The 12,500-nt window shown below is 45.7% G+C and overlaps 1 protein-coding gene across 9 annotated transcripts in view; it reads left to right on the top strand.

Annotated features, from left to right (window-relative positions):
- Nucleotides 1-12,500, top strand: part of frmd4a (FERM domain containing 4A) — a 102,571-nt gene that overhangs the window by 21,781 nt on the left and 68,290 nt on the right. For 6 of the 9 annotated variants that reach the window (XM_084059006.1, XM_084059004.1, XM_084059005.1 and 3 more), the window contains exon 1: nt 3,573-3,755. The exons of the other annotated variants lie outside the window; for them this stretch is intronic. In XM_084059006.1, coding sequence (XP_083915132.1) covers nt 3,588-3,755 — 168 coding nt within the window. In that variant the 5' untranslated portion in view covers nt 3,573-3,587. Of the gene's footprint in view, nt 1-3,572; nt 3,756-12,500 lie in introns of those variants that run through there. 9 annotated transcript variants of the gene reach the window in all.

The raw sequence follows: 12,500 nt of genomic DNA, 5'->3' as shown, positions 1-12,500 counted from the left end.
AATTCCGCAACCGGGGTGGTTTACCAGGCTATGTGTGTGTGTGTGTGTGTGTGTGTGTGTGTGTGTGTGTGTGTGTGTGTGTGTGTGTGTGTGTGTGTGTGTGTGTGTGTGCCTATTTCTACCATAGTGTCTGCTTAGCTGGGAATATGTTTAGGGGCTTGGTATAGATTTGTTTTATATTTTTTTGATTATTTGTGGCTTTTTTATGCCTTTATTGATAGGATAGTAGGTTGACAGGAAATGGGGAGAGAGATGGGGAGTGACATGCAACAAAGGCCGTCAGGATCGAACCCGCGACGCGCTGACAGGCTTCTTTGGAGCCTAGGTCTTGGCTAGATTTTATGGATGGGAAGATTTTATGGATGCCAAGTCTGATTCTTTATCGATTTCCCTGATCACGTTTTTTTGTGGAAAAGTAGTAGGCCTACACAGGTCTTCAACTGTTTTATTATTTCTGAGTCTGAACATAGAGTAGAAACAGTCAAAAAAGGCCTGCATGTCTGTCTAATAACATCTGAACATGTTAAAATAAATGACAATGCTCCTCATCTTTCAGCAGCATAGACACATGACTTCATCGTTTTGCAATGAGCTGCTGTCAGAAAAACATCCTGGCATTGATCAAAGGAATTGACAAGCTCAGAGGCATACAACATCGATTCTCAAAGTTACTGTAATGATTCCGGTTCTTGATTCCCATCCCCAGGCTTAGATTCTGATCTGTGTTTAATCGAATTAGTCACCGGTACAAAGTAGTGAGTAAGTGCAAAGGAATGACAAACGCAGACATGTGAAAGCAGTGAAAGAGAGGGGTGAAATTAGGACGAAAGTAAGTGAATGTAGAGAAAGACAGAGAGATGTCCTCCATATCCCATTGCTATACTGCCTACACAGATGCACATATATTTGCAAAGCCAAAATACTTGGTTTTAGAATATTTACTATAGGCTTACTTTGCAATAAATGATTTATGCCATGGTAGTAAATTACTGACTTTGATTAGCAACAAAATGGTATGAGCAGTCATTCCTCACTGGCATTGACACACTGATGCATGCATTGCACACACACACACACACACACACACACACACACACACACACACACACACACACACACACACACACACACACACACACACACACACACACACACACACGCATAGCAGTATAATATAGATTATGATTAACCGCCTTCACATGAATCACTGTGGGCTAAGGAGAGCAGGTCAATCTGCCAACAAATGCTGTTGTGTGTAAAATCCTGAGTGTTCCTTTAACTCAATGCGTGTACAAATGTAACCAAATTAACCCTGTGAGGGTACATTTATACACAGTTACAAATGGATAAATGAACACTGAGGATTTTATTGTGTACTACACTGTACTGTGCTGTATTGGCTTATTGAACTGCCTATTGATCAAGGCTTTCTGTTGAATTGCCGTGAAAAGGGCAGAAAATGAATTGGTTGATCCATAGCCTGCATATAGGGCCAAAGGAGGTCTTTTCTGCATTGCTGAGGATGCTTACAGCTGAACCCAGAGACACAAAAGCATGCTGTGTGACCCTCCACAAATGTGGTTTCTTGAGGTTAAAGAAAGTATCTGTCTTGTCTTTGTTTTGTCTTGTCTTGTAATGATAGAGTCCATTTCATTGTAGTGCTGGGCTTAATGCCACACATAATACAAAGTATGTGTCTGTCTATTTGTTCCTTATCTCACAGTAGCTGAACTTGAACGTTTATCACATACTGGGCAAGGGTACATGCACATGGACCACAAGCTTGGCACGGCTGGTACGATGCTGCATGTGGGAGGTTTTGTTGCCTCCAAGTGGCCATTGTTGCAAATGTAAGCTGAATTAGGATAAGCCTCATTGTGCACAATTGTTATCGCTCCCCAACACAATGAGCTTTATAGAGATACAGGACATAAAATATATTTACATCCGGTGCACATACGTACACATGACATAGTTAAGGATAACAGTTGATTATAAGCTGGCAGAATTTGGCAGGCTGGTGTGGGGCTCATGTAATTCTTCCAGACTGGGAGAGGTCAGGCCAGGCTGCACTGTGTCCTGCAAGAGGGGAAAATAAATGTCCCCCTTCTAACATTTTTGGCTGTAATCCCAGAATATGCACTCTGTCGTCCATTTGGAGACACAAACGTCAGCAACTTTTAACTGTGGACATACTGTGTGTGTGTGTACAAGCAGTTGTATGTGTGTGCTGGTTTATACTGTTCTGTGTGGGTTCAGAATACTGAGCAGGCAGATAGGGTGTCCAATCTAGCTGATACGTGCGTGAGGAGGTGAGCATGTAAGCACATCACTCTCTCCTCCAGAAAAAACAAGAAAGAGAGGGAGGGGGAGAGAGAGAGAGAGAGAGAGAGGGGGGGGGGGTGGTGTGGGAGACCTATTGGGGGAGTTGCCACCTATTCCTCTCCTATGTCTCTCGTCTTAGTGCCAGCCACACTGAGCTGCGTCGTTTTCGGGGAGCGCGTATCGCTTTAAAATCAACAACACAGAGAGGCAGATCATCAGTGGCCGGCTGCATTTCCTTAAGAGGAATGTTTGTGTTTGTGGCTCTCGGTCGGCCGGGCGGGCAGCGCATTCCACAGAGGAGGAGAGGGAAGGACAGAGGAAGGGAGGAGAGTCAGAGTCAGCGGGGACCGTGTCTAGCTGCGTGGGACAGGGACAACCACAGAGCGGGACGACTTTGACCTTGCCAAGGCACTGGACTGCCGGATCCCAGGAGACACCGGGGAGGACAGAGAGAGAGAGAGAGGGAGAGAGGGAGAGAGAGAGAGAGAGAGAGAGAGAGAGAGAGAGAGAGAGAGAGAGAGAGAGAGAGAGAGAGAGAGAGAGAGAGAGAGAGAGAGAGAGAGAGAGAGAGAGAGAGAGAGAGAGAGAGAGAGAGGGAAGAGAGAGAGAGAGAGAGAGAGAGAGAGAGAGAGAGAGAGAGAGAGAGAGATTAGGCTGGGAAGTGAGGGAGGGCAGGACAGGGGATAGGGAGGAGAAGAGAGGTATTGGTTGTGTGTGCGTGTGCGTGGGCGTGGGTGTGTGTGTGTGTGTGTGTGTGTGTGTGTGTGTGCGTGCGCGTGTGTGTGTGTGTGTGTGTGTGTGTGTGTGTGTGTGTGTGTGTGTGTGTGTGTGTGTGTGTGCGTGCGTGCGTGCGTGCGTGCGTGCGTGCGTGCGTGCGTGCGTGCGTGCGTGCGTGCGCGCGTGCGTGCGTGTGTCTCTCTCTTTCTCTCTGGCTCACCTGTGAGGATGATGACCCAATTATCTGCCAGGGCTACGTAGTATCGAGGGGAATGTTTGGGTTAATACCTGCTCATTACCAGGGGTCTCTCTGGAGTTAAACTTTTACAATTGTCTGTCTGTAGGTCTGTGGTGCCACTGGGACACCTGTAGATGTAGATCTAGTCCGTCTGGACGGATAATACAACTGATAAAACCCCATAGCGTTGGCTCACCTGTAGAAGGACCATCGTTGGCATCTGTGGATATTATAGCGTGACATAAACGTTCGCTAGCCCAGCCTTTGCCGGGATACCTGCATGTTTCCGTGGTCTTGTGTAGCAGCGATGCAGGCGGTCCTTCTGGGTCTAGAGGAGGCGGTATTCACCCGACAGGGACTCCCGTGGACCCTCACGTCCTCGGCCATACGGAGGCTCCGCGTGCAGGCACGCAACCTGCCCGTCCCTATGCGCCTATTGCACACACACAGGTGTATCCCGCGACCGCTATACCAGGTACGTTCCCATACATAATGTTGTATTTGGGAGGAGGTTTTGACCCAACAGATGTGAGTAGAATGTCTGCTTTTACCGTTCAGGTAATCTCCTTTAGCATTCATCAATCCAGGGGAAATGTCATGTGTGATGTAATTTCTAATAAACACACTGTGTGTATGTGTGCATATGTGTGCATGTGTGTGCGTGCGTGCGTTTTCGTTCCATTTTCCGTGTCTCTGTTCAATGTCCCGAGTTACCCATAAATGCCCTAAACTGAAAAAATAAATTAAACAAATACTCCCCTATGGTGAGCACAGTCTGCAGTGTGTGTGTGTGTGTGTGTGTGTGTGTGTGTGTGTGTGTGTGTGTGTGTGTGTGTGTGTGTGTGTGTGTGTGTGTGTGTGTGTGTGTGTGTGTGTGTGTGTGTGTGTGTGTGTGGTGCACGGTTAGGGAAGGAGTCAGCAGAAAGGGTCAAACACATGACCTGTTCACTGGAGGAGAGGAACCCAAAGTGGTTAGCTGTCGTTAGTCATGGTATTAATTGTCCACACAGATACACACAGATAGCTTTATGCCTCCTAAACTGTACGTGTATACAGTAAAATGTTAAAGTGTTAATTCATCCATTTGTAACTAAGAATGTTTCCATCTGGTCCCAATTGTACACTGAGGATTCTTCTGTGCGGTATAATATAAGTGTGTTTGTGTTTTTATTGAACGTGTGTGGGCTGGACTTACTGCGATGAATGTGTTTTTTGCCCAAGTTATGCCTGACTTATCATGTAATTTGCCAAAAATTGCAGATCTACAAGCTCATAACGTGTTGCATCCGTGCCACGTTCTCAGCTTGTAGATCTGCTATTTCTGGTGTGCGAACCTGTCGTACAGCGGAGCATAAATTAAGCATTAATGTAACAAAAAGCTGCTATACTGCTCAGCTAGGTTCTTCTCCTGTACTTACCTCTCAGTCAGGACGCAGAGATGGTTCAGTAAGTAGCATGATGTTGTGGCTAACAGCCTTGTTGCTAGGGGGACAGTTATGGTTAGACCCATAACCACAACTCCTCATGTTGTGTGAAAGGGGATGTGTGTGACACACACACACACACACACACACACACACACACACACACACACACACACACACACACACACACACACACACACACACAATCACGCTCTATTTCGGAGCCCCCCCACATCCACTCATGTCCTAACACATTCATCTCCCTGTCACCTCCTTTCTCACCACCAAGTGTTTGTGCATTAGAAACACGATTTCACAGCCTTTTTTCACACACTTTGTTTCAACCAGCAGTGTGCCGTCCGTTTTGCATTAGCCTAGCAGTGATTCAGCAGAATAGTGGATCAGTATTCACTTCACTGTGTCTGAATCTGCACGGAGGGCTTTCATTGGCCAATTGATATTCCTGAGGCATCTCTGCTACCCCAGTATGCAGCTGGCACTGCCAGGCTATAAAGACAACGAGCCCAGGCAGGCGCGCGCGCACACACACACACACACACGCACACACACACACACGCTGAGCCTTTTGCTATATGGCAACAATCCGTGAGAGACACCGTATAAGAAGACCACACATCTGTGCACATACACATAAATAAGCACACACTGTTTGTTTTTTCCGGTCTTTCTTGCTTTAAGTCGTTCGTCTCCTAAGAGAAATCAGCAATGTACCTTCTCCCCCATATGCACGCCTTTGTGTGTACCATCGCACTCGTAAGTTTTAAACGCAACCCCTCTGACCCCCGAAGGAGCTGCACACAATCGGAGGAAACCGAAACACCTTTCAAAACACACTCTCCCCATGTCAACACCTCGCTCCCTCAGACACAGACACACACAATTCTGAAGGACAGCCTTCAAACAAGGGGTCAGTGAAAGAATTCAATCAAAATGTTCTTTGTAACTTTCACCGCCAGGCACTTTGAAGGGCTGAAAAACAATACCATCCCCACCCTCACCCCTGGACCGTTAAGTTTGTTTGGGTCCGCCGTGGAGCTGTGAACACAGACCAGGGAGCTGGTATGGAAGGAAAGCTGGGGTCAGTGTGTCAGGGTGGGGATATCCATGGCTGCCCTTTTTCCTCTATTGCTGTTAATGAGATATCCAGTCCCACGTGCAACTGGGACTGCATAGACAATGGAAGTGGTAGAGAGACACAGAGAGAGACAGAGGGAGAGTGAGAGTTAAGTTTGAGGGGAGCGAGAGGGAAATGGGGGGCAGTGAAACAGAGAGAGAGAAAGAGAGAGAGAGTGAAACATTTGTAAATTAGAGTCGAAGTACTGTACGTATACAAACAGAACAATTATCTTTTGAAAAACAACTTTTATTTGTGCACAACCTTGCAAAAACTTATCCTAAGCTAACCTTTCCTATGTGGATGTATAGGCTAACTATTTCAGCAAATGCACAATTCTTATGGTTTTGTACAGTAAGTTTAAGTTAGATCCGTGTTAAGTTTGTAACAGCTCTGTGTATCATTTCTATTCCCTTTCAATTGTACATACATTATTTTGCATTATTAGTATTGTTCCACTTTTGCTTTGGCAATGTTAACGTATGTTTTCTCATGCCAATAACATTTTTGAATTGAAATTGAGAGAGAGAGAGAGAGAGAGAGAGAGAGAGAGAGAGAGAGAGAGAGAGAGAGAGAGAGAGAGAGAGAGAGAATAGGAAAGGGACTGTGGAAATGGTTGAAAACCAACAGCCTGGAACTATTTATTCTACTTTACCTACATCCTCCGCCTCCCTTGTTCCTGGCCCTGACTTCCCCTCCCTTCTTTTTTCCTGTCTTGAGCCAGCAGGTATTTCCTGAGAACCCCCACTTTGTCATACCTTCTAACTCAAGCTTATGACCCCCACATTCTGTCTCTTTTCCCTTTCCCTTTCTTTCACGTTTGGTTGTTTACTCCCACCCACTTCTTTCTTTCTCTCTTTCTTTCTTTCTTTCTTTCTTTCTTTCTTTCTTTCTTTCTTTCTTTCTTTCTTTCTTTCTCTCTTTCTTTCTTTGTCAACGCTGTGATAAACATGCATTTCACACCTAGATATCCTGGCCTGAATATTCTGTGTTAAACAGGAGGTAGTGGGGGGGGGGGTGATAATAAGTCTACACTGTGTGTGCTTTGGAATGGATTACTCTCGCAAGCCTCTTGTTCTGCACCACGCGCGTGTGTGTGCAAGCTGTTGTTTTAGGATTGTGATAATAGGGTGGCCGAAAGCTGTGTTTGTGTGTGTGTGTGTGTGTGTGTGTGTGTGTGTGTGTGTGTGTGTGTGTGTGTGTGTGTGTGTGTGTGTGTGTGTGTGTGTGTGTGTGTGTGTGTGTGTGTGTGTGGGTGTGTGTGTGTGTGTGTGTGTGTGAGCGGGGAGACCTCTCTCCTGAGAGGACTCGCTGCAATGTGTTCACACATTGTCACATCAGGGCTGGAGTAATGTCTACCCAGCAGCCTCCAGTCACACCCTTTCTCTCCAGGGGCGTGCCCCTTCAAATGGGGTTCACTCTGACGGACATCTGAGGACAATGTTTTGCTGTGCTTTTCTTTTGTTTTGTTCTTTGTTTTTTTTTCATTTTCATTTTTTTGTTGGGGGTGGGGGGGGGGCAATGTCTCTGGCAATTGAATGCCATTTCTCATGACATTTAGGCATCGATTTCAGATGTGTGATATTTGTGTCCGTGTGAGTGTGTGTGCATACGTGCGTGAGTCTTTGTGTGAGCATGCATGTGCGTGCATGAACGCACACTAGGGGGAGCAGTGTTGTGATTCTTTGCTTGCATGCATTTCTTTTGCAGACTTGTAGCTACATACTACCACTCTCCCCCCCTCATCCTCCTCCCATCCTATCTCCTCCTTCGCTTGTGTGCGAGAGGCAGGATTTCCTGTGGAGGAGATGAGAAGGAGGAGTCTTCACAGGTGGTCCGACCTCCCATACATTGCCTTGAATTATTTAGCTTTCAGTAATGGATGCTTGCATTGTTTCGACTCCACAGCTGACACCGTTGACTGCTAGCCGTCATGACACACTCAGGAAGACTGCATGTTATGTGTATGGAAAGTTGCAGTGACAGAAAGGCGAGGCTTTTAGCATAAACGTGTCAGCATTGGAAATCATCCTATTATAATATCCATTATAATATTTTGCTCGATGTGATTATAGAGGAGGATAATCCGGTTACAATAATAGCGTAATCTGTCTCTGTTCATACCGTAATCTCATGTGTCTAAAATGTGTATTAAATCTCGGCTAAAAGTTGTATGAGGGTTACATGGCTCTAATCCCATGACCGCTCAGGATTTGGGATTGAAACCCATGTGGGTTTGCCTGGACTCAACACATCTGGTCTAGGCTCCGCCTATGGTATTCCCTGGATGATGGGTATCCCTCTGTAAGATGCTGTCTGCTATTCCCAGTGTGACAGAAAACAGGGGCCCGGACGCAACGCTGAAACAGTCCTCCCTCTGTCTGCGTTTGGATTGCGTGTGTGTCTGTTCCATCTCTGCTTTCATACTTGGTTTGATAGGCTGTGGGTGCGGGGTAAAATGGTGTTTTTTACTTTTATTGTTTAATTTTGTTTAATTATTCATTATAATTTTTTGGGGGGGTGTTGTTTTTTTAGGGTGGTGGTTGATTTCTGGGACGTTGAACCCCACACGGTTGCCAGCAACTTCCCCAGCATCAGTTAACTGTTAAGGTCATTAAGTCTCTCTGGCTCATGCACTCGATTTACTGGTGAATACGTCCTTCGTTGCTAATAGACTCGTGACATGAGAGCAGCAGATATCCAGGATGCACATTATGCCTTTTCCTGGCTAATTCCCAGCCATCTCCTTCCCTGTTTTCTCCCTCTCACGTCCCGTTTATCCAGCCAAGGAATTGTTGGATGGGAGGTGAGGCTAAACTCCTTACTCCCTGCTGGAGAATTCCGATTGCTATCCCCCTCTCTGGCGGCTGGCTCAGTTCTCCTCGTCTGCCAAAATCAGAAGATTTTTAATGTGGGAAAAATCTTTTCCCATAACTGGCCGTGAGAGAACTTCACCGGTTTGTTTCGGCAGGAGGGGATATGAATGGAATAGGGTGACATAAAGGACAACGGTCTCCAAAAAAGAAAAAAAACCTTTGTTGCCATGTTTATTTTTTGGTAATCTTCCAATTTGTTTACTGCTAGCTGGAGGCATGTTTATATTTGATATTCCTTCCATACATATTGTACATAGCAACACACACGCACGCACGCACTGTGCACTGTACTGTGCACTTGCAGACAGACACACAGAGCACAAATGTGTGTATGTGCATACACTCACATAAAGTGCACATACTGTACACAGTATAAGAACACACACACGCACACGCACACACATTCCCTTCTCTCTCACTCTGTTGAAACCGTTTACAGTGTCTCCCAGGGGAATAGGTCTTATTTGCATAGTTGGTCTGGAAAACATTTCCACTAGCTCTGTTCCCAGGTTCATCGCGTGTATTGTTTGTGCGTGTCCGTGTATGTTTGTGTCTACAGTATGTGTGTGTTTGTGTACGTACTGTAAAGTTAAAAAGAGATAGCGGGCAGATCTCATTGTTCCTTACAAGAACTCACTGGTGTCTATACTACCGAGTCTAATCAACAGAACATCGCCATAGAAACATAACATTTCTAATATGCTCTGCTGCATAAATCATACATTATCATCCAGATTTGATCTATCATTCATACAGACATGTCCCTGAGCGCAGATAGCACACCAAGATGTCAAACATCCCCCTCCCCTCTCCCTCCATACCATGTTCATGTCTTTCAGTCACTGTTGGTCATACGCTCCTTAGTTATGCCACAATCTAATTTATCTGGTAATGGGAAAATGTGGCACTCTACCCCACTGGTCGGCTGCAGCCTTGATTAATTATGGGTGTGTGTGTGTGTGTGTGTGTGTGTGTGTGTGTGTGTGTGTGTGTGTGTGTGTGTGTGTGTGTGTGTGTGTGTGTGCGTGCGTGCGTGCGTGCGTGCGTGCGTGCGTGCGTGCGTGCGTGCGTGCGTGCGTGCGTGCGTGCGTGCGTGCGTGCGTGCGTGCGTGCGTGCGTGCGTGCGTGCGTGCGTGCGTGCGTGCGTGCGTGTGTCGACTCATGCTCGCACGCATGTGCGTGGCTGTGTGCGGCTGTGCACACACACACACACACACACACACACACACACACACACACACACACACACACACACACACACACACACACAGTCAGGCATTGTGTTAGATTTATTTGAATCAGGCTGCCGTGTCTACTTTGGTTTATGGCAGAGAGCATATACCGCGGTAAAGTGTACATAGTATAATCTAACTGACAATGTGAAAATGGATCTGTCCATTAGTATAGATTATCTCTCCGGATTTTACTGTGCACCAAGGAAATAATGTACTACTGGAACTACAAATGGGACAGATTATTAATGGTGTTTTATCATGCATTCCGAAAGATTGCCAGATATTAAAACTTTCCCAAATGTTGGCTGTCAGTTTTGAGGAGATTGATTTGGGTTTGTTAACTCCTATGTAAACAGCACGGATTTCCAGTCCTTGCTTTGCATGTTTTATTAGGGCCATATTGGGGATGCCAGGCCTGCTTCATAAATATGCACCCTTAAAGATTATTAATATTATTTAATAGGTCTCAGACATGTTTTAAAGAACATTATAGAGTCAACAAAATGTTAAACGTTTACCACAGCCATTGTCCATGGTTAATAACTGCCTTTAATAAGTGTGAAGAACATGATCTAGTGTTTGCTAGGAGGGTGGTCCTTATAGGTTTAAGTGTTGTATTAGTGCTATGGGGAATCGGAGCTTATGATGTTTTTAGGTTCAGAGGTTAGGGTCCTCTGTACAGAGCGCTAATCCTTGGGGATTACAGGGGCGATTCCGGTGGATATCTGAGGAAATCCCGCTCAGGGCAGTCTGAGATCCTGCATTTGTATGGATATTATTACAGCCCCTCTCAGTGTATCCACGTGTGTTTACAGAAAGGAGGCTTAGTAATCTGTACTTACCTCAAGGTCTGCAGAGCAGTGTGGGATGATAGTCCCTTTTTTTTCCTTTTTTTTTGATTCTTGAATTATGATATTCAGACCTGTGTGGCTGAAACCAGTCAGACTTGTGTACCCTGTCGGTGGTGCAGCTGCTGGGATGATGTGGCATCCAGTGTCACACGGGACACAAAGTGAACACCATCGGGTCCTAACAGGATACTCACCTTCCGCTTTTTCCCAGCCTGTCTGTATAAAAGAAAAACACATTTTTCTTTGTGTGTCAACATCTCACTCATCGTTTAGGCTAAATGATAAAATATCTATAGAAAATTGTGGTTGCAAGTACCGTTTCCCACACATTTTACAGGTCACAGTGAAAATACTTCTTCTACAACTATTTTGACATACTATGATTGGCCTCTCAAAATATCCCATAATATAAACGTGTCTGAAACATATTTCAGTCACATTCATAGTTTCCTTTTAAGCAAACCTTGAAGTAATGCAATATTACAACACACAGACAAGCCGGACAATGGTCATTGATTTCCCATGGTTTGGCAAGGAGGAAACAGAGCCATCATACACAGTGAAATCTGGCATATCTCATCACTTGCTGAGGAACTTGCGAAACTGGAATTCACTCCCTCTTGTTCTCTCATATATTGTATTACACCTGTTCTAGTCCACACAAACAGCTGGCCTCCTCTCTTTCTCTTACACCTTTAGGTGTTTACACCTGAAAGACATACGATCCGAAAGCCAGACTATGCACGCGCACGAGACATTCACAAAAGACAAAATGACAATGCATATTGCACATATACTGTGCACTTGCAGACAGACGCACAGACACTGAGCACAAATGTGCACTTAATGTACAGTATAAGAACACACACACACACACACACACACACACACACACACACACACACACACACACACACACACACACACACACACACACAGTAGGGCAAGTATGCACTGTATTGCTGTGTCTTCTTTTGTTTTTTACTTGACACAGCTAAAATGTCAGTTTCTGAGCGTAATTTGTATTGCATATGAGAAGCTTCTGATAAAGAATTTGCAGCTGTAAAGCTGACGTGTGGAGGACTGATTGCAGCTCTCAACCTGTGCTGTGGCGCACGATTGAATAATGTGTTTTTATTTATTGGCTCTGGGCGTTCCAGTCCCTGACAAGCCGATCTTGCCTTTCACTGAGGCCTGGGGGCCAAATGGAGGAGATTCAATACCTTCATGCTGACAGGAGAGGGATTCCCTTTGGGCCATGGCTAGAGGAAACACAAGCGCACATACAAAGAATGCACGTGCACGCATTTACAAACACCCACTCCTCTCACATGCACGCATAGACACACACACACACACACGTCCATGAAAAGCTCACAGCCACCCATACACGCGTGCATGAACCGTTTATACTCACTCACACACACACACACACACACACACACACACACACACACACACACACACACACACACACACACACACACACTCATAAACACACACATGCACTAACACCCCCCCAAACACACACTTTGCACCTTGCCAAAGGGCTCTCCCTGCAGATGAGGTGGGTCATTTTTCATTACGCTGGCTCACAGCGATCCAGTGTGTGGTAATGGAGCAGAGTAACACTGAGCCAAAACCAGGGGCCGGATAAATCCCTGCTAGAGAGCCCAGCGCTGCAGAGCCCAGTGGAGAC

The sequence above is a fragment of the Gymnoscopelus microlampas genome (genome assembly GCF_963454915.1).
Source record: "Gymnoscopelus microlampas genome assembly, chromosome: 6".
Taxonomy (NCBI): domain Eukaryota; kingdom Metazoa; phylum Chordata; class Actinopteri; order Myctophiformes; family Myctophidae; genus Gymnoscopelus; species Gymnoscopelus microlampas.
The sequence above is the reverse complement of the archived record's forward strand: the minus strand, read 5'-3'. Positions and strand labels throughout refer to the sequence as shown.